Here is a 27,652-nt window from a genome sequence, read left to right as displayed (position 1 = left end):
TTATTTTCAACCCCTGTCCCCCACAATCCCCTTTCCCCGAAGCTTATTTTTTTAAGTATACAAAAAGGATCATACTTTTTCTGTACTTTGCTTTTTTTCATCTACATCTTGGAGATTCCGTCACAATAGCACAAAGACAGATGTACTTCATTCTTTCCAATGCAGGCATGCTCTGCCATCCAGGGCCTACATCGTGATGTATTTCATCAGTGTCCTCGCATTGGACATTTATGTTGTGAGCGGTGTTTAACCATTACAAACAAGCCTGCAGTGACGTTTTCATACATGTATAATTTGCACTTTTGTAAATATATCCAGGGTAAATTTTTAGAAATATAGTTGCCCTACGGATATGTAGGTTTAAAATATTGCCAAATAAGGCCTTTATTTTCAGGAACTCCAATTGATTCTTTATGGGCTACTTCTTTCTACAATGAGTATATTCGTGTTCAGAGTTCAGTAGAGAGTTGTAAAGTACAAATCCCTACCAGTACACTTAGGGAATTTGAAGCACTGATGGACACAGACATTTTATTGACAGGTTATTTGATAAGCACTTCTCACGTGGTTGCCTTGGCATGAGTATGGTTTTTCTTACCAGCCAATTTCCAGAGAGCAAGTCCTTTTGATCTTTTTCTTCCCATACTGGTAGATTATGCAGAAACAGCTTGGTCTAGTGGAAATCACAAGGCGCTTGGAGCCAGACGGTCCTGGTTGATAGTAACTCTGTTACTTGTTGGTTAAAGTCATGTGGTCAATTACTAAGCCACTCTTAGCATCCCTTTCCTTATCTTTAAATGGAGATGATATCACTTGTCTGCAGGAGAAGCGGGAACTTACACTATCATGAATTGTTCTCTTCCCCTCAGTCATTCATATGCCTTTGTTCCTCCATCACTAAGAGTACACAGGTTTGCAAGGCTGAGGTGTTGGCAGTGGGTTTTGGTGGAACAGTTTTTCTGTGTGTAAAGCTGAATGATTATAGGACTCGATCTTGATTCAGAGGCTTGTTCTCTTGAACTAAATTCAGTAATCACCTCATTCCCAGTGAGCTGTCTGCCCTCTGTCTGCCCAGTGAGCTGTGGGCCAAAGCTTTCATGAGCACAGTCTGTGAGTTTGATGTTGGGAGAGACATCGAGAGCAGCCTGGCACTGTTAACATGTCACAGCTGCACAAACCCTGTTATGTCCACACGGTGGTCATCTAGCCCATTTTTGATAGTCAAGTGACATCAGCCCCTTGCCTTGAGGGTGGAAGTCAATGAGTCCTTCTCATCCAACCCCTGAGCTGTTTGATTAGATCCTCAACCAAGGCTCATAATCCGTATTTCAACTCATAAACTGAATTTCATCTATTAATGCCCACAAAAGGAGAAAAAGGGAGGGGAAAAGCAAGGGTACAACGATGACACACCTCCTGCTCCCACAGTGCCCAAGACAGCTGGCTGTCTGGTTCAGGCAGGTCACTCTGGTGTCACAGGCCAAGAGGTTAGATACAGTGCAGGTTAGTGAGCCTTGGGAACCTGTGCCCACTGTCCTGGTCCCTGCAGCACTGGAGTGTTTGGTCTCATAGCATAGCAGTGTGGGCACAAGCGTACGTGGAATAGCTTCTCCCTTTCCTCCAAATTCCCGCTTTTCCTCACGCTGACAAAGACATCTTAACCTTTCTTGTGAATGAAAATGAGTCTGAGATGTTCCCACAACAATTTCAGCTGTGAGAGAGTAAAAGACAGGAAGACTATGCTAACCAAAATATTCTTAACTGAGGGAAAGGACATACAAACCTATGCAGCCATTTTGTGAATTAACAGAACTTTGACTTTATTCCTTATATATCCTTAATAATTTGACATGAAGACGTGAGGGGCATTAAGTAGCATTTAAAGGGATAGACATCTGGCCCTTGCAGAGAGTTTTCTCCTAATTCACCCGTGACACTTCTTCATTCCAAAATATAGTTGACTCTTGAACAACTCAGGGGTTAGGGACACTTACCGTCGTGAAGTCAAAAATCTGAGTATAACTTTATGGTCGCCCTCCCTACCTGGGGTTCCTCCCCATCTGAGGTTCTACATCTGTGGATTCAGCCAACTGCAGATCACAGATCATGCACTGCTATAGTATTTACTATTGAAAAAACTACATGTATAAGTGGACTCATGCAGTTCAAACCCATGTTGTTCAAGGGTTGACAGTAATCCGCTCTATTTTTAGATCATTCATTCATTCAACAAACATTTATTGAGTGCCTGCAATATGCTGGACATTGTGCTTAGTGGACACTAAGGAACAAGGCAGCTGTGTTGCATAACCTCATACACAGCTTACAAATGGGAGGAGTGGGGACTCAGAATCAGGCAGTTACCAATACTCTGCACAAGAGTAATTATGACCATTTGAAAAGTACTTTCTGAACATTAAACTGAAATCTGACTCCATGTATTGGTTCTGTTGGATTCCTCCTTGTACCGAGGGTTCTCTAGAGGACTCTGAGGTTACGTTCCCCCTCAGAGCAGAGCGGTTGCTCCTGATCGCAGTATGCGGGAGTGAGATAGCTGTGAGGGTGTGACGTGGAAGGAAAGAACAGCAGGAGCTGGATTCCACCGGGACTCCTGAGGAGAAGTGCAGAGAACACCTCTCAGAGCTGTCAGTCCAAGGGACAGGAGGCTGGGGCATTCGTTCACTGGCTCCTGACCCTGTTGACTGAGGCTTGCCATGTGGGCTCCAGAGGCTCTCAGAGAAAGGGAATGGCACAGGTGAGCTTGAGGTAGGATGCTGCTGTACAGCACAGCTGTGGCTGGGATCAGCCGCGGACCAAGGGGATGTGATATGGGTCCTCAAAAGCGTCTGCCCAGGCACAGCAGAGTCAAAAATGACATCGGTGCCAAGGAAGGGCTGAAGTTTAGTTCTATCCTAGGGCCAAACAGGATTAATCAAATCCCTCTCCTCCCAGAGACCCTAGAGTGTGCCAGGCCTGTGCTTCCGAGTTTCTCTAAGATAAGCACACTGTGTCCTCAACGTGATCTGATTTTTTTATTCTTCTCTTCACCCTGGCTGTTCTTAACATTGTACTGAAGTTTGTCTGAAATTGTATGAAGATTGAATGCGGGGCTCTAGGGGACCAGAGCACAGATTTGCAAAGGCACTGTTGTGTGGAGCACTTCATGGTATTCCAGTGTCAGGTTGATGGTTTTGAAATTCAGTGACATTGATAATTTAAATTGTGACTTTTTCATAATCTGTTTCATATTTGGGATATGGTCTAATTTTCACATTTAAAAAAATAAATATTTTTTAATAAAGTGCTTAACTATGGATATCCTTTTTTAACTTTCTTGTAGTAGCCTTGTAGCTGAAGCCTTCTTTAACAGGTGATGATAGGCTGTAGTGGAATGATTCTGAATTGAAATAAAAGCCCCTTTAAGTAGCGAAACCAAAATCTAGTCTCGCTTCAGCCAAGTTTCTGTGTATGTCACATAAACGAGGCATCAATTTGTTCCCAGTTTAAATTTTTGTTCTTTTTAGGAAAATATTATTTTTATGATAACTACTTTGACCTGCCTGGAGCTCTTCTGTGTGCCAGAGTGGTGGACTCTTTAACAAAGGTGAGTGGGGACTCATTTTTTAGAAACTGTGCAGTGTATTTAGCTATAAATCAGAGGACTTAATTATATATGTCTTTTGAGTTGAGATTTTACTTAGTTTCCTCTTTGTGGTTTCAGAGGTGACTGAGGAGGAAAAACATAGAGAATTTGGTCAAAATATTCTTGGAAAATTAAATAGCGACCATCCCTTCTCCCTCCCCGACCCCACCAATAATAAACCTGTTCTGCAGCAGGGGGTGCGATAGTCTAGAAAAAGAAAATACCAAACCTGCGTATGGAAAGAATATTTCTTGGTTTCATTAGCAGAATTTTTAAAAATAAATAAAGGAAATTTAAGGAAATTCCATGTGTCCTTTTAAGCATTGTAAATAGTATAAAACCAGAAAAATGAGGTGAAATTTTTAAATTCATCATTCTGGGCATAGTTTAATGCATATAGACTTTTTCCTTATCCTATGTATCAGGATTAAATAGATCTCTGGTTATATCAGTTTATACCTAGAGTTTAGGACCTATGAACAGAAACTGGTTTTATGGCAGAATCACTTTCCTTTTTGCATATATTGTCTTTAAAAATCACAATGTTAATGTTTCTGATAGGACTAGATAATGGTTTATTTTTGAATCAGAATTAATTTGTATGTTTGTGAAAGTTTCTGTTGAGCAATAGTTCTGGCTTATAGAAGTTATTATGAGATGGAGTCAGTCTCTCATTTTATAGTGATTATATACAAATGCACCAGTCTCTAAATTGGACTTTATATAATTTAATAATATCTAGTAGTTGGTCTTTGTTTAGATAGAAGGACACTGGTTAATGTTTCCAAGGAAGCACAGGGTGATAACGTTGTATAATTGTTTACTTGCTTTCTGGTTTAAAAAAAATCTTAGTAAAAATGATTTGAATTTTGGATTAGGAACCTCCTTAATAATAGAGACTTGCTCCTCTTTTATACTGAAACTCAAGTAAATGTGCACAGAATTCTACAGTAACCAGCTTTTGAGGTTTTAAGGCTTCAGGTCTCTTAGCTCCACTGATGCCATTGTACATGAAGTGACACATTCTGGTACCTCACAGGCTATAACATTGTAGATTTGCTCATGTGTTAAAAATATTCTATAATGTTTAGATTTTATAATGAGTGGAAATTTTTATTTTATTTCGGTTATGTGAGTTATATTAATATTTAGTCATATGTATATATCTCTCTGTATCAGTGATTTTCATGTATCAAAGATTTCTTTCTAAAATCACATTTAGAAAAATGAGAAGTTTTTATCTGTTATGTTTTCTAAAACGTGAATCCCTATTTTAGAATACAGTGACATTATAGTTGTTTGTCAGGTGTTTTCTGTTATGCTTAAAAACAAAACTATTACATGTATCACATTTGGATTTTCTTTTTTCTTTAGCAGAACAATGGTCAAAAACCATTTGATTTTTGGAAGGACATAGTTGCTGGTATACAACATAATTATAAAATGTCAGCTTTTAAAGGTGAGTAACGTGAAGAGAGACTTTAGATGTTTGTTCAACGCTGTGTATCTAATGAATTACTTAGAAGTTACCTATTTTTCTGTGTTCCGTAATTAAGATTTAATTTGGTTTTAAATATTGCCATAAAGTTGATACTGGTTATATTTTAAGAGGTTCTTTTATTCATGTCTGTTTCGTGGCCATAATGGCCAGTATCCTAAGATATGCCGTCTTTTACATGCTTACCAATAGGGTCATTTTGTGGGTTCCCCAGAATTTGCTGTTTCCTGGCTTGGGAATGAAGGTTGGTGACACTTGTAATCATTAGTATTGTAATTATAGACAGATAAGGAAAGTGAAAATTCTATTCTTATTGCTTAAAAACAGGACCAGCTCACCTAGAATGGGAGCAGAGATATCACCAACCCAAGCCTAGGGTTTTACGGTTCCATCCACAGGTTTGCTTGGGTTACACAGAGAGATTGCTTCTAAGGAATTAAGACATGCCTTTATAGTAGGTTACCCTGATGACTTGAACCAGACTGCCCTAATTCAGCCAATGGGCCGATGGATGCTCAAGAGCAGTGTTTTTCAGCTGAGAAAAATGTTGCCTTTTGATTGACATAAAAATTGCTTGCCTTCCTTTTAATGTAGTGTAAGCCATCAAAATAATCCTAAATGTTATGACTAAAAACATGTCAAGGTAATAAATAGTAACTACAGAATATTTGTTCAGACTACATATTTCTCTGCTGCCTGCTTCTTTCCTTCCCAGAAAAACATCACTACGTTTGGGTGATTGTCTTACTTTTCTAATCCCAGCCACCAGCCCTTCACCCTGGCTTGTAGATCACATGTGGTTGTTTGATAGCTATTCACAGTCCACACTGAGTGCTTGGGTGTGTGGGAATGCCCATCTCCGGTAGGAGGGCATAACCATGACACCTATAAAAGCTACCCACCACTTTATCATTTTACTTTTTATTAACTTTGTAAAATGAAAAGCCTTACAAAAACGGTTGAGAATAGCAAATTGCTGGTGTCAGATAAATTCAGCATAATAATCTATTCATGTTATTTTATTGCATTGTAAATAAGGAGTAGATAAAACATTCCGTGAGGCACAGCTTAAAAGTTTTAAACAGCAACATAAAAATACAGTACAGAGCATAAATAAATAACATCGTTTCATTTCTAGTCACATTTTGAAATCCTTCACATCAATTATAATTTCACTGGAATGGAAGGCCCAAGGTACATATGCTAATGCTCTGTAAACCCACAAAATCATATTACATAAGACTGAATAAGGAATTAAAGCAAATTAATCACACTTCTGTCAAATAAATAGAATAGGTCAGACATCATTTGTTTGACCTATCCTATTCATACAGACATCATCTGTATACCCTTCACTACCCAAGTTGTGAAGGGTATACAGAAAGCTTTCCTGCAACCACAGAAAAGTTTGAAAAGGTTCACGACTAAAGCACCTTGCATTTCAGATTATTTTTAACATAATATTTTGGGTTTTTTATGAGAGCTGTAGAAAGTCTATATGCACCTGTATACTTGAATAGATATTGATGAAGGGGACCACGTAAGCCTTTGAGTAATGCGCCATCAGAAAGATCTTAGGGTATACAATGTCTTTTAAATTTGAATATTCAAGTATTTAAGTCCCATAAATATACATGACACCTCCTGAATGTTTCCTAGAAATTCTCCTGTTAATCGTTAGAAACAGGCTTATTTTAAAAGGAAATGCTGAATTTCTAAAATCAAATTTAACATGATTTAGCATCACATCTCAGGGTTTTTTAAGATCATTTTATTTTTTTAGCTTAGCAGTACTTTTATGGTAGAATTTTTAAATACTGCAGGAGTTCACAGAAAACTTTAGAGAGACTTAGGATTGCTGACTAGAAACTCGAGAGGGTTTTCACATATTGTACACTATGTCTGAAAGCTCAGATCTGTATTTTGGAAAACTAAAATTGGTCACTTTTTTTCAGCCTACCTCCATATGCATTTTGTGGGGTGGGTTGGAGTTGGGGAACGCCTTTTCAGGCAGATTCATATTAGCTCGGTGGGAATATGCTCACATTGGAGCCACTAAGAATCCTGAGAAGGAGGAGTGGACGTACCCAGAGGAGTACAGCCCATTCGACTCTGCGTTGGGCAGCTGGAGCCACACCTGGTCATTTTCTGTGAGATCGATTATGGCGCTCCCCGAAGCCTGATCTAGGTAGCCTTTGATGTACTCATCATAGGTGTACATTACAGGGGTGCCGTTCTTATACAGGCCCACCCAAGCATGGGTCCCTTTCACATGCACGTGGTAGGAGAAGTAATATATTCCTGGAATCCTACAGGTAAAGATTCCAGTTCTTGGGTCATAATGCTGTTGCCTGTTATATAAAATTTTATCAAATGGGATAGGAGTACCTATAGTTGGGTAAGCTTTGGAGAGAATAACAGTGAAAGCAGACACAGGCATTCCTGTTACTCCCTGGTTGGCACCAACAAAAGGCCTCTGGCCTGCCTTCACAAAGCCCTCTGGCAGGACTGCTTGGCCTGGAGGGCCTGGGGGGCCTGGGGGCCCTGGGAGGCCAGGCTCTCCAGCGTACCCTCTTGGACCTGGTGGCCCAGTGGGTCCATTGAGACCTTTAGTTGCTATGCCAGCTGGACCAGGAGGACCCGGAGTTCCTGGATCCCCTTTGGATCCAGGGAATCCTGGAATGCCTGGTGGCCCGATGGGACCTCTAGTACCTGGCGTTCCAGGGGCACCTCTTGGCCCAGCCTCACCATTGTGCCCAGGCACTCCCTTAGCTCCTGTTGGGCCCTCAGGGCCTGGGAGGCCAGGATGTCCTCTAATTCCCGGGTCACCTTTTGGGCCCGGCAACCCTGGGTTACCCTTGGGACCACTGAGACCCGGTTCTCCTGGGTACCCGGGTTTTCCATCTAACCCAGAGGAGCCCCTTTCTCCCTTAGCCCCAGGGTATCCTGCAGGCCCGACTGGCCCCATCTCACCTTTAGGGCCTGGGATCCCGTGGTTGCCTGGAATGCCTTTTGGTCCTTGGGGTCCCATATTCCCAGGGGGTCCAGTCAGACCTGGTTCCCCGGGATGACCTGCTGGGCCTTGTTCCCCTTTGGCACCCGGACCCCCCGGAAGGCCTACAGGTCCCCTTTGTCCTTTCAGGCCTGGCAAGCCTGGTTTCCCAAAGCCAGGAGCCCCTGGGGGCCCAGCTATTCCTGGAGCCCCAGGGTGACCTTTTGTCCCTGGAACCCCTGGCTGGCCTGGGGCTCCAGGGGCTCCTGGCTTTCCAGTACCTTCTGGTCCTTGTTCCCCAGGAGGACCTTGGGGGCCTGGTGGGCCAGTTGGCCCCCTTTTACCTGGAAAGCCTCGATCACCTTTGATACCTGGCTGTCCTGGAAACCCATTTTTACCGCTTTTCCCCACTCCAGGGGGGCCCGGTGGTCCCATGGGACCCTGAGGACCTGGGAGGCCCCTGTCACCAGGGCGGCCAGGAGCACCATATCCCGTTTCCCCTTTCTGTCCATTCATACCAGGGACTCCTGGTGCACCCTTTTCTCCAGGAAAGCCCCTGGGTCCCAGGGCTCCTGGAGGTCCCTGTGGCCCAGGTTTTCCTGAAACAGAAATTCCAGCTGGGCCGGGAATTCCAGGTGGCCCTGGCGGGCCCCGTAGTCCTGGTAAACCAGCTGGTCCAATATCTCCCTTTGGTCCGTATGGTCCTCTCTTCCCTGGTTTTCCTGGGAGTCCTGGCAGACCTGGCTTCCCAGTGGCTGATGGTCCCGGCGGTCCTGGCAACCCTGGCTCTCCTTGGGGTCCAGGACTTCCATAGCCTGGTTTTCCTGGTGGTCCAGATGGACCTGGGTGCCCTCGAGGTCCAGCAGGGCCTGGTGGACCAGGAATACCTTCCTCTCCTCTTACTGATATACCTACAAGACATGCCCAGTACACATACCGGGTCCGGGTGGGGGGTGGTTAGTAATGCTAAGGAATCATTGCTTCTCAAAATATAAATGAGGACAGGACATTGCAGTATCAGTCAGACCATTTTGGCAGACTGGTCTTAAATGGTTTGACAATACATTTTATATTGTTTTAAAAAACACTGCTAGAGAAGATGATTTCACAAGATCATGGCTACCGTGGTACTTCCATTGCATCCTAACGATCCATGAAAATAAGCTGGGATTGAAGAATTCATTTAGAATAAGAGCGCATTGGAGGTAAATTTATCACATTTATTTTAGGAAAATCATCTACCTAGAAAGGAAGGGGGAAAAAAAGGCATTTGACAGATAAAGAAGAAAAAGGCAAGTACAGAATAAATGGGAACAAGTTTAAGAACAAGAATAACAACTTTCCCTCAAAAAAGCTATCCTATAAGATAAGAGAGAGATGCAGTCTGTTTTAATTTACGTCTGCCATGACCCTGCTGAACAGTTTAGATTTAGGATGACTTTTTTTTTTACCTCAGTACATACCGTGAGCTCATACATTCTCCATTATTGACTTAACATTGAAACAAGGAATTAGAGAATTAATGGGCAAGGTACATACAGTAGTGTTAAAGTGCTTATATAAAGTTTTCTTTGATTAACGCAAATATTGTTGATTTCATAGATCTGTGGGTTCATTTGAGCTAAGTACTTATACTGATATAATAAATTTAAACTAAAAAATTACTTATTCAGTGCCTGTGATGCGAAGCATGCTATTGAGCGACAAGTATAGGAAAAGCTCAAAGCACCTCCTATAAGAGCTTTTATCACAAAGAGAATAAAACAAGTGTCTATCTGATAAGTGCTTTTAAGAGGTGTCCAGGGTTTTAGTTTTAGTTAGTCTAAGGTGGGATGTAACAGACATTGCTGGCATTAGGATATACCATTACGGAAGCATTACTATGTCAAAGAATCTTTAGGCAGCATTATCATAAGCCTCTAGATAAAATAGTCTTTTTTTTTCTCAGAGAAATTCTTTGATAGCTAGCAAAGATGGTAAAGAAATTGCTTATGTTTCTAAATATCTACTTGCAGGATTTATATTAAAATTAATTTAATGTTTAATAAATTTTCAGAAATATAGTTAGAATGCCTGTGTATACTATTTAGATTCTTATGCTGTCAGAAAACAGTTCATAGTAATGATAGTTTTAGTAGATGTCGCAGTGGTCAAATAGTTTGGTCAAAACCCTGAAAATGACTTATAACTGTGACTTTTGAGCTACATCTTTCTTGTACAGAAAGTATTAATATGCTTAAACTCCATTTAACTAAATCTTTAATGGCTTTAAATATCAAAATGAAGACTAAAATGGAATTAATATTAAATGAATTGAATTGTAAATTGCCTTTGAAAATGTATTTTCATGGGTATAGTTTCTTTTAACTATTAGTTGTTGGCACATTTAAAATCTTTCATACTAATTAACTGGCATGTAAGAAGTAGTCAGCCAACAGTAGTTGAGAATATTATACTCTTGGGTAGAGGTGTTCATTATATTTGAAAAACATTTGATAACAAATGAAACAAAATACAGAGCAGAATCATTAAAACAGATATACTGAAATAGGAAATTCATTTGGGTATCTTTATATTTTGTACTAACTAGAAGTTATATTTCATTTGCAAACAAATGTGTGGAGTTTTATTTACTCATAGATTTTAAGAAAATGACATCAGGAAAAAGACTATGAAAAAATTAATTTATGGAAGAGATTTCCATGTATTTACACATGTATTGTTGGTTGACTTTAGTGTACATATATGATATGTCTGTATGTATAAATGAGCATTGATACATTGCAAATAGGATAAATGAATAAGTAAAGGATTTCTTTTAATGATTTGGAATAAAATAGGACATTTTAAAAAATGCAAACCGTATTAAATTGGGGTTTGCTTCAGAATCTTATAGAGATCATGTCTGTACTAAAAATAATTGTCTTGGTCTGGTTGGAAATCTGTTCAACTGTTAAAGTAGAGAGGAAAAGCAAGCAAGTCTTACTGAGAATGACTGCATTGAGCACCATCTGAGACTGGAACTCCAAAGACAGTGATCTCTATCACTTAGAATGTTACCCTAATAAGTTCTCCACCTCTCCAGTACATGAAAGAATGTGATTTCTGTTGTATTCTTGAGGGACACAAGCCCTTGTTTGTAGCTTGATAGGGTGGCACCATCCTCAAAGAATAACGATTACCCAGTAGAGAAGTTTCTTAAATGCCCACGAAGTGGTTGATTGTGTCAGAATGTGGCACTTGTGTGCCCACCAGTTGTGGAACCCTCTGCAGCATAATTTAGTGTGTTTTGGACTGAGTTCTCTTTTAACCTGTTTGAACAGATGTGCCTAGGAATTGCACAGGAGTTCTTTGTACATCTGTTATCAACTCAGTGTTTTGCTTGTGTAAATTGTGGGCTTTTATCTTCGTTTGACTGCCAGTGGATAATAATGTTTTTGAGTTTCTACCTTGTATTGTCAAGTAGACTAAGGTGGATTTCATAGTTAAAATACAGTTTCTAAACTTTTCATTTGTTAACAAGATATACATTTTCATTTTTTTCTACAAAAAAAATGGTGCCGTACATTATGGTGAAAAGATAGAAAATATTTTAACGTTCTAAAAGTGGTGGTGCATTTTATTTTAATTCACAACTGTTCCTTATGGTCTTGTAAGCTACAAAGAGTCTGAATTTGTGATCATAGGGTATATGTTTGTCATAGCCTTTCAAATTTCATTTGTTGCTTCGAGTAAAGTATCATTTTTTCTTATTTTTTATGCTTTTTTCCTAACTTTTTTCTTTCTTATGTTTTATTTGTATTTTGAGAAATTCAAGAGAATGTGTTGAGTACTTGTGCATTTAGTTTTGATCATTAAGCTACCTTTCAAGAAACATTTAAAATTTCATCTTTCTTTTTTTTTCTTTTTTCTTTTTTTTTTTTTTGCGGTACGCAGTCCTCTCACTGTTGTGGCCTCTCCCGTTGCGGAGCACAGGCTCCGGACGCGCAGGCCCAGCGGCCATGGCTCACGGGCCCAGCCGCTCCGCGGCATGTGGGATCTTCCCAGACCGGGGCACGAACCCATGACCCCTGCATCGGCAGGCGGACTCTCAGCCACTGCGCCACCAGGGAAGCCCTTCATCTTTCTTTTTTAAAAAGAAAATCCTATACAATTTGCTAAAAATGGTTGTCTCCAAAAGCATAAAAATTTTTATGGCAAATAGCTTTATTTACAGTATAAAATATGTAAGCATAATGAAAAAATACTATGGAAAAGAAATTTGAATCCTACCATCAGTTCATAATACTTGGTGTAATTCTGTAGTGTAACGGGCAGTTTGTGCCAGATAGCTATTAAGTGGAATTAGTGAATATGAAACCTAATAGTTGCCCTTCTTTGAGGATCTGTTAGTACTTTACATACATTATATCAGTACTCTTCATAGTAGCCAAGAAAGCTGAGCAGGAGAAGGATAGATTCAAGAACAAAGTTAAAACTTGTCTAAGGCTACACCACCAGTATACCACCAGTACTATAGTAGTAGTAAGAGGAGGAGGAGAAGAGAAGTAGAAATAGAAGTAGAAGTAATGGAAGTAGTATGAGAAGTAGAAGTATTAGTAATAGTAGTAGTAGAAGTAATAGCTAACACTTAGCACTTTACATATTAACTCATTTAAGTTTCAGAACAGCCCTTGAAAGAGGTGGTCCTTGTTTTACAAATGAGGGAACTAAAGCACAGAGAGGATAAATAACTTACTCAAGGTTGCATAGCTAGTTTGAAGCAGTTAGGTCTGTGCACTTAACTACTAAACTTAACAAAAATGCATTTAAAAATTATGAGAATTGCTACTTCGTTTGCCTATTAAATTTCTTTGGAGAGCATCTCATTTGATAATAAGACTCAATTTTGTATGTATTTCTAAGCTAGCAAAATAAATTTTAAAAGTAAATATGTGTAAGCATTTAGATATATAAACCTGCTACTCTTTTTATATACAGTTGGCAATTATTTTTAGTTAAAACATCTTAAACATTAATTTGATTGGATTAATATGTCTAGATTATGGGTAGTTATTTGTGCAAAAGCATCATTGAGGGAAAAAATTTCTATACCTAAAATTTCCTAATATTCTTCAGGTATATCTTTCTGCTATACTTGTGTGAAGGATATGAATGTTCTTGAATAGACCTACTTTTTCCATAAATCCTTTTGGGCTAATTGAGAAGTTTGAAGATAAATTTAACGTCAAATAAAATTTAAAACATTTTGTTAAAGAGATCATTAAGATTGTAGAAAACAAAAACCCACTAGTTAATAGAGCAAAACATATAGGTCAGTTTACCTTTACTCTTTATGGTATAAGGGATGAAGATCTGTGTCTTGGTGTTGGATGGTGGGCCTTTTATGCCTGTAGGTGTTTGGTATCGGTCAGTATAAAATACTCCATGGGCCAAGTTCAAGGATATTAGCAGCAGAAGGGCTATTTGTGGCAGCATGTTCTCAGATGGATTCTGAAAAACAGTAATTTCATATAGCTTCATTACTGACCTGTTTTGTTTTTCTGATGTTTCACAGATGAATTCTTTAAATAGTTATCTACTTTTCTTAACCTTATCCTATACATTCTGAATATATTCAATAAATTAATGAGAGTTATAATTTTGTTAATTATACAAGTATATGTCTTAGTTGTTTTTGAAAACCACATTCAGGTAATCAAGTGAAAATAAAGTTATTTGAATAAAAGAAACACAGAAACTGTAATTGGATGTCTGTATTAAATAATTCAAGATCTTTGATATAGACTGAAGTTACCAATAGTCTCAAATACACTGAAATTCAGATTAGGACATGTTTTTACAAATATAGTTTAATTAGGACTATTTTTAATAGACTGATTCAAATTAAACTTTCTGAGTGCACTTTAGTGGAAAGCCATTTTTTTAAATCACAAAAAACAAATAATTAATTGAAGCTTGTTTCCAAATAAGCTAACATGGAAGTCCACCAGTCATAGACTTACCTGGATGCTGGAAGTTCCTGGAGTTGGTTTCTTACCAGCTCTCTGTGCCTTCCTCTGTGCCCGGGGGGAGCTGCCATGCAGTATTTATGCTGCTTTTCCCTTACTACATGAGGTTACCCAGAGTTTAAGCTCCTCCCCCTGCCCCAGAGGTGAAAAGCACAAATTATGATGGAAAGTTCTATTGGGCAGGCATACAAGATCAGGTTGGGCTCTCTTTTTCCTTGTTTTCTTATTGAAAAATAAACTCTTTGTCTTAAATATATATTAATAGTTTTAACCATGCACCATCTTTTTCTGTGATTTTATTTTAGAAGTTATTACTCAGATGTTTAGGTTAGTTCATAATGGGATGATCCTATCCCCTTTATATTTTTAGAAAGGACATTCTTGTGTTAGTTGGTTGAAAATACTTGGTAGTATATAAAAGTAGGGGAAGAAGTCTTTTGGAGGGGAGTGTGGATTTAAACCATCATCTAAATTTACTTCGGTTATTACATGAAGCCATTAATGTGTCCGTGAATGTTTCTAAATTTTTATGAAAATAGCTTACTCCAATTCTTATTTTTAGGCTTGAGAGAAACACACGAGTGAAAATGTAGATATGCAGTCCTGTATTTCAGAATTTTAATATAAGTCCTCAGCCATTAAGAGAAATATTAACTGTTAGCATATAAATGTTTCAGTGTTTGCATACTATTTAAAATGTTTTAGACAGAGGCAAAATATCCATGAATTTGATAGTAGAGTTAGCAATAATTACCCGGAAGAATTTATTTATTATTCTGAGTGTGTGACTTTTTTTTTATTGGAGTATAATTGCTTTACAATGTTGTGTTAGTTTCTGCTGTAGAACAAAGTGAATCAGCTATATGTATACATATATCCCCTCCCTCTTGAGCCTCCCTTCCCCCGCCCCGACCCCCATCCCACCCCTCTAGGTCATCACAGAGCACCAAGCTGAGTGGACTTGTAGACACGGGGTGGGGGGGGGAAGGGGAGGGTGGGATGAATTGAGAGAGTAGCATTGACATATATACACTACCATGTGTAAAATAGATAGCTAGTGGGAAGCTGCTGTATTGCACCCTGAAGGATTTAAATTCATTGTTTACAACACTATACTGTGTTCAGTAAATGGCTTCAGATTTTATTGCTTAATTTTGGGTTTTACTTTAGAGTTGCAGTGGAGATTACAAAAACCCTTAACTTGATAAGGTCCTGTCATGTCCATTTAAATAAGGTTGCTGTATTCATTTCATAAGAAAAATAATCTTCAGACTTTGCTTTTGGCTTTTTAAAAGTATTATTGGTTTACCTTGCAGTTTCGTTCAGGGATCTTGAATCAGCCCAATTAGAAACGTTTTTTCCCCCAAAGATGAAAGTAAATGTTATCATTGTAATTTTCAGTGGTTAGTATTCTCTTTAACAATGTTAGGAGACTCTTTAAATCAGTTTTCAGGATCCTAAAGAGTCTAATAACAGGAAGTTGAGAGGCCAAATTCTGATTCTTACTAAATTTCATCATTTTGGAGCTAAATCACATCAACTGTACACATAAAGTAGGTGAGAAGGAAAATTCCATAATAGGTATAGATACGTCTTTTTAAAAAATCTCTGCAGAATTAAAGTGGTATGGATTCAGGATTGATCAGTAATTGAATGTTTGACCAGTAGGTGAAATAAGGGTTTGTTCTTTTTCTTCCCTTCCTCCTCCCCTGCATATAATTTTCTGTATATATTTTGAACTAAGCCTTGTATAGCACCTTGTAGAAATGTAAGTGGATAACTCATCTCACTGCCTTCCTTTCTTCTCTCACTTTTAAACCTTTTATTGGTTGCCATATTTAAAAACTTACAATGTTATTGGTTGCCATATTTAAAAATTTACAATGTCCTATATGTCTCTATATAATATTCACAGATATATATGAAATATGGCTTTTATATCAGTTCAGATTTACAGAAGAATTGGAAAGATTATATTTTCTAATCATTCTTTTTTTATTGAAGTATAGTTGATTTCCAGTGTGTTAATTTCTGCTGTACAGCCAAGTGATTCAGTTATACACATATATACATTCTTTTTTAATATTCTTTTCCATTATGGTTTATCACAAGATAATGAATATGGTTCCCTGTGCTATACAGTAGGAACTTGTTGTTTATCCATTCTATATATTCTGATCATTCTTTCATCATTGAAAATGATCTATGCGATAGTTTTTGTAATTATACTATTACTCTACTACATCTGTAAGAGACCACAAAGATAAGTGAGAGAAGTGGCTGCCTTCTATCTACTATGGTTCATTTGGAAAAGATTTTGAAAAAGTAGGTGAGGTAACATTATGGATGCCCTTGAATATTAGGCTGTAGAATTTGTTTTAAAAGTATTTATTAGAAGTGCATATTCTAGTATTTTTGTGTGTATATATGGTGACACACGCATACACTTATTTGTTTGTAATTGAGACTGATACCCTGTTAGACATCACTCATGTGAAAGTTCAAAGATTAATTCTTGGCCCTTCATTCTGTGCACCTGTGTAGACCAGGTGTTCCTCTGTGGTTACTCTATTTCCAGAACTTTTCACCTTAACCTCTCTAGGTGTCTGTTTTTTCTCAACACAATGAAAAGTTTGTATTAGGTTTCTAAACTCCTCCCAGCTTTAAAATTAGATTATTCTTGTGCTTGAGGTATTTTGCTGTTTCCTGTGGTGAGACAGTGGGCTTGGCTCCATTTAGTAATTACAAGACAAAATCCATACCAAGTGGTCATATGCCTTCTTTGGGGGGTATGTAAATATATGTGGGTATTTGTCATTCTATATTCCCATTTAACGTTGGAAAATGTGGTGTCTTTATTGAATAAGCCTTGGATGCTCAACCCTTTTTGCAAATAGTGTACTTATTTCAGCGCAAGGAATCTGACTACTGTTTGCTTTGTGAGTCACATAAGAAACACTGTCTTGTCCAAAACAGATTGTAGAATCAGAATATTTGCTAGCCTCACCCCACCCAATTGTGTATTTAAAACTATTTTTATCCTAAGAGTTTACTTGTAGCTGTTGGAAGTGACTAGTCTGTGGCTGTATGATAAAAACCCATTGTACTTAAAGAACAGAAAGTCATGCTCTTTAAGCTCAGTAACCTAAGTGGCTTTTTAATATCAAATATCAGTGTTTTTTGCACATCTAGCATTTAGCTGCTATTAAGCTCGCATGTTCATTTTCACTTCCCAGGGTATCATTAATTCACCAAATATTTCTTGAGTACCTTCTGCATGTCAGGCATGGAGATAAAAAACTGGACGAATGATGTACAGCCGCCCCCCCTTACAGTGTTTAAACAGTGGTTCTCAACCTTCTTTCCACAGTCCTGGGGTACATGACACAGTTCCTTCTGTCTTTGGGGTTCATTAAAATCATGGTGGTTCAGAGACGATATTTAGAAAAAGCTTCTCAGGTGATCATGAGGGACTTCTAGGTTGGAATGTCTTAGTCTGCTATCAGTGTTCTGTTACCAGCTTGTTAATATTAGATACATAATTTTTGTTGTTTTTGTTCATACGGTTTTTAACTTTACTATAGAAAAATTTAGTCTTATCCATAGAAGTAGAGAGATGGTTACAGTGAATGCCTTTGTGCCCACTACCCAACTTAAACTAATCTCAAGTCACTGTCACTCAATCCTTCTTCCATTCATCACCCCCCATATTTTTAAATCCCATATATTGTACCAATTCACCTGTGAAATTTCAGTATATTTCTCCAGAAGATAAGTTCTTTTTCTTTAAAATAGTATCTTCATCAAACATAAAAAATTAGTTATTTCTTAATTTTATCAGATGCTTTAGTTCACTTCAGATTTCCCCAATTGTGTGTGTACACACACACACGTTAAGTGTATATACACACACGTATATACACATATATATATACATATATATACTCACAAACATATGTAGAGATACACAAGCACATGTGTAGCATACATACATATTCATACTTTTTTACTGATTGTTTATTGTTTGTTCAACTTAAATTCATGAATTTCCCCTAATTGATATGTCCCTGTTAATGTAGGTTTCTTATCCATGTCTCTTTTCTCCCTTTACAGCTTATTTGTTGAGAAACTGGGTCATCTTTCCTGTACAGTTTCCTACAATGTGGATTTTGTTGTCACTTAACATGCTTCTCTGTATCCTGTTTTTCCTGTAAATTGGTAGTTAGATCTAGAGGTTTAATCTGATTCAGGCTTGAGACACACACACACAAATACTTTTTGGCCAAGAATACTTTATAGACAGTGGTATGGTGTATTTCAATCAGGAGACCTTTTATTGCTGGTTGTTTCTCTTTGTGATATTACTAGGAATGATCATTACCTAGGTAACTTAATTCTACCATTGCTCCTTTGCTTATTAGCTAGAATACTTCTGTAAAGAAAAATACTCCAACTATTTGGTTACCCTGAAGTACAGTTTGTATAGAAAAAGCAGGATAGATACCTTTACCAGTGTATAAAACAATAAGCATATTTCCTAGCGTTCTTCAGAGGTGGCACAGTGAGGTGTTTGAGTATCACTATAAACTCATTTAAATGCATTTTATGTTTTTCAGTCCATGGCAGTTGTTATTCTTATTATTGCTCAGATTTTTCCTCCATCTTTGGTCAGCAGGAACCTTTTCATGTTGGCTTCTGAATCCTTTTGGTATGATCGAGGAGTCTTTTATAGCTTCTTCCGTCCAATATTTTGTACTTGCCCTGACCCAGAACTGTAATTGGGGAGTCTTGGTTCCTTTTGTGGGAAATAGAAGTTGGAGACCACAATCTGGGTGCCTGGGTCCTAAGGGTGTGCATTGTTCCCGGTTCGATGATTGTTTCTGGGCTTTTTTAGTGGAGAGAGCTAGGGGATTCATTCATGTAATGTTAATTAAATATTAGACATCATAACTTCATACTAATACATCTAATTCAGATTGAGGACCACAGGGTGTTTTCTTAGTGACCTGCAACTGTATTTCTAGCTCCTTAGTACTACACTAAAAATCTCATTCTCATGACAGTAATGTAGTTATTTATTTGCTTTTTATTCCTTAACACTTTGACTTCTTAGAATGACAATACCAACATTCACACCACAGTATTGAAAAAGGTTTAGGATTATTTTTTAATTCTTTTGGTATTTCCACTATAGCTGTATAGTCAAATCACTGTGCCTTATGGTCCCTTGAAATGGCTCATTTCAATGTAGTAATGCTACCCAGTCAATTCACTGTTAGGTTTGTTTTGTTTTGCTTTGCTTTCAATTTTTAGGAATGCTCTTTTAAAATTTAATTTTGTTTGGTAATTTCCTAAAGTTCCTGTAGTGTGCTGATAAATGTTTCTTGTGGGTTAGGGAGGTCTGTGTGCTATAATCAATGGTGTAGATACTCCCACCATGGCCAATTGCAAACCACAAGGGTAAAGACAACCAGCTCACAAAACACCTGAACCTTTACCAAGAGCCAGTACAAGCCAGCTCTGACATGCATTACGTATTTCCCAAGTCAAATTTACAAAACAAAGAATATTCAGAGAAATCTGGTCTCCATTACTGACCTATTACCCACCCTGTGTTTCACCTTCCTTCTGTAAGTAAGCTTTTTTTAAAAAACAAAGTTTTTGGTTTATCTTTCAATTGTTTTTAAAAATAAGTACTCGGGCTTCCCTGGTGGCGCAGTGGTTAAGAGTCCGCCTGCTGATGCAGGGGACATGGGTTCGTGCCCCAGTCCGGGAAGATCCCACATGCTGCGGAGCGGCTGGGCCCGTGAGCCATGGCCACTGAGCCTGCGTGTCCGGAGCCTGTGCTCTGCAGCGGGAGAGGCCACAGCAGTGAGAGGCCTGCGTACCACAAAAATAAATAAATAAATAAAAAAATAAAAATAAGTACTCATTCATATCCCCTGCCAATTTCTTTGATAAGTCACATCCTAATATATATACTTTATTTAACCTTTTTTAATGTAACAGTTTATCTTGAAGATCATTGACTAACGTTACAGAAGGATGGTCCACATTCCTTTCTACAGCTGCGTAGTACTCTGTTATATGAATATATTGTAGTATTTTCAATCATTTCCCTATTGATGGGCATCTGTGTTATTTCCTCTTTTTTGCTAATGCAGTTGCTTCTACTATGTGTGTATATATGTGTAGACACACGCACACACACATACACATATATATGTTTGCCTGAATCTTTGGGAGAGATTCTTGGAACTGGGATTCATGAGTCAAAACGTAAATACATATATGATTTTGTTACATATTATTAAATCCCCCTCCATAGGTGTTGTATCATTTTGCATTTCCACCAGCACTATGTAAGAGTGCCTGTCCCTGCAGCCTTGCCAACAGGATGTGTTGTTTAGATTTTGTTGAATTTTCAGATTTTTGCTCATTTTTGTTGAACATTTAGATTTTTGCTCATTTTAGAGTGAAAATTGGAATCTTGGTCTACTTGTAATTTTCATTCCTCTTACTAAGCGTGTGGTTGAGCATCTTTTCATATAGTCAAGACTTTATTTCTAGCCCACTTCTCCTAGAAGTGTTCTGTATCCTATAAACAAACCTCTTTTTTATGATATAGTTTGCATATGTTTTTCCCAGTTTGTCATTTGTCTTTTTAGTTTACCCATGAGGGTTTTTTTTTAACGTTTAAAATATTCTCTTAAGATACATAAACTGTTGATTCCGAATGTTATTGTTCTTTTAGACTCGGAGCTCTAAGGAACATTAAAGGTTATCTGGATCAATCATTTCATTCTTCAGAGGAGGAAACTAGTTCCTCTGTTATGAATGTCTCATTCCCTAATGTTTAATTGCGTTAAATTTATGAAGTAAAGACCTGTTGGTGAGGGAGCCCATTGAGGGAAAACTCCACAGACTACGCTGATGTGTTCATCTCCTTACCCTAGCAGGATACTGACTTTCCTGTTCCAATCATCCTTCAGTCTTTAACAGCGGAAATGAGGAAGGCACCCAGAAATTTAGTTAGGGCACTTGGAGGCCCACAGCTTCCACCACCACCTAGCTGCACCTCATTCCTCTTGAAAAGGTTTTAAAAGAACATTCATAGGTGCTATTACAGAACCCAAGAGCTAAAAATGATCCATTTGTGTAAATAACCTAATGTGGTTTAGTGGTTAGATACCTGCTGAGGGCTTGAAAGGAGAAATTCATGCAAAAAACAGGTGTTGATGAAAACCCCTGAAACTTCAGGCCAGGTCAAGAAAAACAGTCATTTAGAAAGTTCGAACAAGGGCTTCATATTCTATTTTCTGTTGCACAATAAATTGCCACATTACTTAAAGAATTCATAGTTTTGTGCTTCAGGTGGTTAATGACATCATCGTCTTTCCATAGTAACCTGCCAAGTTAAAAATATAGAGCTTTTTGGGCTTCCCTGGTGGCGCAGTGGTTGAGAGTCCACCTGCCGATGCAGGGGACGCGGGTTCGTGCCCTGGTCCGGCAAGATCCCACATGCCGCGGAGCAGCTGGGCCCGTGAGCCATGGCCGCTGAGTCTGCGCGTCCGGAGCCTGTGCTCCACAACGGGAGAGGCCACAGCAGTGAGAGGCCCGCGTACCGCAAAAAAAAAAAAGAAAAAAAGAATAAAAAAAATATAGAGAGCTTCTTGGCTCTTGGCTCAAGGATCTTGGCCATCCAGCAGAGTCTCGGCCGTTCAAACACATCCTACTTTATTAACAAGTTCAGTTTTCATGTGCAGTCTGCTAAGTTGGAAGGAGAAATTAGAGAATTAAAGTATTAATTGGAGTAGTCACAGGGTAATGCTTTTTATTTAAATCTCTTTGCCCCCCTGCTTATTATAATACATAGAACAACTCACGATCACTACCTACCTAGAGGGTATGAAGCACAGTTTCTGTGGGTGGCAACCAGACCACCAAGAAACCTTCCTTCAAGACTGATGCCCTATAGCTGTGTAAGTTACTCATATTAACAATTAAAATACATCCTGGTGTTTTTAGTTTAAGTAATGCTGGGCCCCAGTCTGCTTACCTTTAATCAATCAACTGTTACCTGGCCAGCAGACCTCTGCCCGTGACTGTGGACCAGTGCTAAAGGGTTACTCTTCCTGCCATCTCTGGCTCCTGCCTTCTTACACCTGGTTTCCTCATTAGTAAAATCCCTAAAGTCTGCTTACTTGCTTTCAGATTTTTAAAGTAATTACTACTTAGAGAAAATGTAGGAAATAGAAAATAAAATTTATACACCACGGAGGTATAATAACTATTAACAGTGGTATTTTCCCCACAAATGATCTGTTTAGTGCTAAGCTTCTATCAATTATCTTTAATCACCTATGTCAAAATAAATCTTGCCACTTCTGATACCAGTAAGACTGAAATGTAGACATGCTATGGTCTTGTCCTGTTTTCTCTTATTTTTATTTGTTAGGAACCTTGGAAGATGAAATAAGATATATGTGAAGTGGTAGAACAGTGTCGGGGAATGCTCAGTAAATGTGAGTGATGGGGCTTCCCCGGTGGCGTAGTGGTTGGGAGTCTGCCTGCCAATGCAGGGGACACGGGTTCGTGCCCCGGTCCGGGAAGATCCCACATGCCGCGGAGCGGCTGGGCCTGTGAGCCGTGGTCGCTGGGCCTGCGCGTCCGGAGCCTGTGCTCCGCGACGGGAGAGGCCACAGCAGTGAGAGGCTCGCGTACCGCAAAAAAAAAAAAAAAAATGTGAGTGATGGTGATGACCACCATGATGTTGAAGGAGTGTACACCTCTGACGTTATACTTGAATCTCTTTATAGCGCCAGTCTTCCCAAATGTTTGCCAAACTTTGAGTCTCTACTGTGTGCCATTTGCTGGGTTAGATGCTGCTAACCTGCTACTGGTGATCTTAGTGAAATGGAGGAGACAGATACCAAACACTCTGGCTTCTTCAGAATGCAGAAGTCGTGGATTCTGGCGTGAAACCGTCTTTCAAATCATCAGTGGTGTCCTCTTATCACACTTTTTAATTGTTCCTGAATATAATTCAAGGACTGTTGGTTATTTGCCACTGAAACTCCTCTCTGTACAGGTAGTGCCTAGTACAAAGCATGGACCTTGTAAGTATTTGCTGAATGAATGAATGAAGAGCTTTAGGAGACCAGGTTTCAATATTTATTGAGTGTGGGCATTTTGCCTCACACTTGTGGGCACTCAGGGGTGGGTCCTTTTGCGCAGTGTTGGTTTGAATTGGGGTATTTTCAGTCTGTGTCTTACCTTAAAATAACTCGGAATTCTTGGAGAAGTCACAGCATCAACAACTGCTTCCAAAGCCATTTCACAAAAGAGACTGTGCCTCCTGTTCTAGGGACTGTGTACCTTCCAGTGTCCTATTGGTAATCGAGTTAGAATTTCAGAGTAAGATTTTCCAAAGACAGTGTTTATCAAGGTAGCCATGGTTGGAGGTGTAGAGTTGAGTGGATAGGTCAGGAGAGGGGCTGAATGGAGAGAGAAAGAAAAAGAAGAGGAGCCCATACTCTCGCGAATTTAAAGGGATTTCTTTAAATGTCTCAGAAACTCGAACTGTACAGTTTTAGAGCAACGAATAACTTTTTAGACAATCCTGTGCTTCATTTTCCAAATTTCTTCACCCATCCATACCTCATTTACTTGTTGATATATCCGTTCATTCAAATCCTCACTGTATTAAACACATATGCCAGGAAATACAAATGGGCTCACAGACTACTGACAGCATTTATTAATTCTTTCCCTGCCCAAACTACCTGTTAGCATCTTCCCTCCTGAATGGAAATATGTGACCTTTAAAGGGAAAATAAGTTATTATTTGGAAGGTGGGCAGTGGATAGATATTTTAGAACATTAGAGTTTATAAGATGAAAAATTGGAGAATCACATTCAGTATCACAAAAAAATGAATATTTGAGCTACAAGAAATGCTAATCTTAGTAAGTACGAGAAACTGATATTTAAGTTTTGTCTGAAGCGGACATAAACCCAATTTTTATGACTCTAATTAAGTCCTCTGGGTAACAGTAACATACACACGTACATGCACACACACACCTGTATTTAGCAAAGGTATGTTTGAGCAGAATTCACTTTTTTCCATTAAAACCATAGGTAATGTATCACTCCATTATTTAATGAACAATGTAACATAATTTTGGTAATATAACATATTACCGAACATATTTTCCACAAGTTATACTTAATATTTACTCTAGCTTCATTATACTTTAATTCAGTTGAAAGATATTTTTTTAGCTGTACTTCAGGCACTGCTTTAGCTCTACGCTCATCCCTGGTCATGTTTTTACAAATACTCTTATTTACTGCTCCTGAAATTTGTATGGAGGATCAAGTGTCTTTCAGAATTTTGAAATCTGTTAGAAAGTGTCCACCTGAATAGCTAACATATATTAAGCGTTTATCATGTGCTAGATACAGTTCTAAGAACTTTGCATTATTTATCTCATTTACTCCTTGTAGCAGCCCCATGAAGTAGGTACTATTATTATCCCCATCTTTAGACATGAAGAATTGAGGCCCAGAGAGGTTAAGCATCCTAGCCAAGATCACACAGTAGGTGATGGTAAAGTTATTATTGTCTATGGATATATTTCTTAAGGATTTACAAGGGACCCAGTATAATTTTAAGTATAGCACTGGTAAATTCAGAACTACTGTGCTGGCTGTTCTTTGTCAGGAATTTGTATGACAGTGTAATCTCATTATGCTTGCTTTCCAGATCAGCTTCTCAAATTTAAGGAAACTGTTTTCATTCTTTGCCATTGAAAGAGCATGTTGTTTCAGTTCTAGAATTGGTTAGTTTAGAATCTGCTAATTAAAAAACAAGCTAATTAAAAAGCAAATAGTGCTAATGTTAATATGTTTGCTTTTATCCTGAAGAAATGTCTAATATGGTTATTTTTAGCCCATCATGGTCTTTTATAATGGTTGAAAGGCAGGGTGGCATTACTAAAAAATTCTCAATGTTTTGGGAGATGTTTGAATTATTACTAATATTTTAATCCTAACAATGGATAAGCTGTAGTAAAAGTTGTGAGGGCTTTTTGTTCTGTAAAGAGATCCCTAAATGGGGAAACCTTAGTGTGGGATTCTCAACTTCAGAGAGTTTGATGGTTTTTAAAAGAAAAGGCAGAGAGGGCTTCCCTTGTGGCGCAGTGGTTGAGAGTCCGCCTGCTGATGCAGGGGACGCGGGTTCGTGCCCCGGTCCGGGAAGATCCCACATGCCGCGGAGCGGCTGGGCTCGTGAGCCATGGCCACTGAGCCTGCACGTCCGGAGCCTGTGCTCCGCAACGGGAGAGGCCACAACAGTGAGAGGCCCACGTACCGCAAAAAAAAAAGAAAGAAAGAAAGAAAGAAAAGGCAGAGAGCTTTTTATGAATTGACTTACTATTTGAATTCTCTTGTTGATATATCCTAGGTGACCGCTGACCTACTTCTTCAAATGCTGTTATTTCTTTAGATTTAATATGCTCAGAATAACTCAACTCTGAGCTAAAGCTTAACCGAAGTCCTGTCTTTAGTTCACTCCTGCCCTTCAAATGGAAAAATTATTTTTGAGTTGTCAAATACAACATAAAGAACTCAAGTGTCATGTGATTGTATTGGCACCAGGAACCTTAAAATACATTTTAAATTTAGTATTACCCTATTTGAACTGGGACTAACATGCTCATCAAATAATCTTTTTTTCTTCAAATTTAGGTAAGTCCATTATTGTGTATATAGAAAGTTGTATTCCAGTATACAGTTTCATTGATATAACACCTCTTCTTAATTTTGAGTTCATAGCAGTTTCACTATTTGTGTTTACTATTTAGATATAATTTTTGAGTGGGACTGGTGGAGTAGCATTAGAATCTATGCTTGGTTTTGTAAAGAGTACACTAATTTACATACTCTAATGGGATACGTTTAGAATTTCATTTTTTGATCTTCATATTTGTATAAAATATTTTATTTAGGCTGAGGTAAAAATGATGGGGAATTGTACCTGACTACAAATATGATGTTAAGAGAGTAAGAGTAGATATTGGGATATTTTCTGTTTTGTCTCCAGTTCTACTTTTCGCTTGATTTCCCCATAAACCTTTCTTTCTCACATTGGTAAATTTAGTTTAAAATTGCTTTTTAGCTTTGCAACCAGTAGGATTTGGGTATTGTAACCAAGAAAAGCTTTTAAAGATTAATTTAGTAAAAGGCATATTGATCATAGATGACAGATAAAATAGTACAGTTACAAAAAATAGATGTATGCTTATGTAGCACTACTTTAAAAAAATACAAGTATAATGAGAAAAGAATTATTTGGCAAAAATTCTGGTAGGAGAATTTAAGGGGGAAATGTTAAGAGTTTTGTGGCCTGTGGGAAACAACCAACCTTACGAAATACTGTATGTTATTTGGTGAGGGGAAAAGTGCTCAGTCTACTAGTAACAATTTGTGAGTGATCAACTTAAAGACTTAAAATTTTGTTGTCTGGTACAAATGTTGATTAAACTCATGTAGATTTTGGGTAATACAATTATTATGTTTTGGATAATACCATTTAAAAGCTGACTTCACAGTAATGTTGAGAAATAATTGTATTTGAGAGCCATCTATACTTAGACTTTAGTTTACCCTCAGTACTGGTACATCAAAATTCTTGTACATTTTAATGCGTATCATGTGCAACAGTATAACAGTGTTGAACTGCTTTTAAAATGTACTTGGCTTGCAGTGTTGATAAATTTATCATAACTTTTTAAAACATTGCATATGACAGTAAAGAGCCCATATGTCTTTTTAAATTTAACTTCATAGCACTTTAGTCTAGGATCTGATTTTTCAACTGAAAAGTGCATATGTGGGTCACTTTAATGAGCTGTGGTTCTTTAGATATTTCTTGTCATGGGAGGAAAGTGAGAAATAAGAATTTAACTTTGTTTCTCTTAAGAGACATTATAAATATTAAGTCATCTTCTTCAAGGTAAGGGCCATTTGTATAAATGTTGTCTGTCTGTGAGACCCCAGTAAAGCCCTAGAGTTTGTCAGTCCCTTTTTTTTTTTTTTTTTTTTTTTGCTGTACGCGGGCCTCTCACTGTTGTGGCCTCCCCCGTTGTGGAGCACAGGCTCCGGACGCGCAGGCTCAGCGGCCATGGCTCACGGGCCCAGCCGCTCCACGGCATGTGGGATCTTCCCGGACCGGGGCACGAACCCGTGTCCCCTGCATCGGCAGGCGGACTCTCAACCACTGCGCCACCAGGGAAGCCCTGTCAGTCCCTTTTTAAATAGCATTCCCTAATCAACACTCTAATTAGATCTGATTCAACTTTGTCGTCAGATTGGCCTTGAATTTGTTTTGTATCTTATGTGTGTCATGTACTTCGCTTTTCTCATTTGACCCACGGAACCTCATGTGACAGATATTATCACTCTTTCTTCCAACATAAGGAAACTGAAGCCCAGCAGGTAAA

The 27,652-nt window shown here is 38.4% G+C and overlaps 2 protein-coding genes across 3 annotated transcripts in view; one reads left to right on the top strand and one right to left on the bottom strand.

Annotated features, from left to right (window-relative positions):
* Positions 1-27,652, top strand: part of NT5DC1 (5'-nucleotidase domain containing 1) — a gene marked incomplete at its 5' end in the record, with an annotated part of 119,670 nt that overhangs the window by 11,404 nt on the left and 80,614 nt on the right. Inside the window, 2 exons of one of the 2 annotated variants that reach the window (XM_082855922.1) lie at positions 3,525-3,604; positions 5,021-5,102. In XM_082855922.1, the coding sequence (XP_082712048.1) occupies positions 3,525-3,604; positions 5,021-5,102 (162 nt within the window). Of the gene's footprint in view, positions 1-3,524; positions 3,605-5,017; positions 5,103-27,652 lie in introns of both variants that reach the window. The other variant, XM_082855921.1, reaches the window with a different exon arrangement.
* On the bottom strand, positions 7,183-13,611 carry COL10A1 (collagen type X alpha 1 chain; the record flags this gene model as incomplete). The annotated part of the gene is made up of 2 exons (XM_082855920.1): positions 7,183-9,044; positions 13,458-13,611. The coding sequence occupies 2 exons, from the start codon at positions 13,609-13,611 to the stop codon at positions 7,183-7,185; spliced, it is 2,016 nt and encodes a 671-aa protein (XP_082712046.1).

This window comes from Leucopleurus acutus (assembly GCF_964270905.1).
Source record: "Leucopleurus acutus genome assembly, chromosome: 15".
NCBI classification, from domain to species: Eukaryota; Metazoa; Chordata; class Mammalia; order Artiodactyla; family Delphinidae; genus Leucopleurus; species Leucopleurus acutus.
The sequence above is the reverse complement of the archived record's forward strand: the minus strand, read 5'-3'. Positions and strand labels throughout refer to the sequence as shown.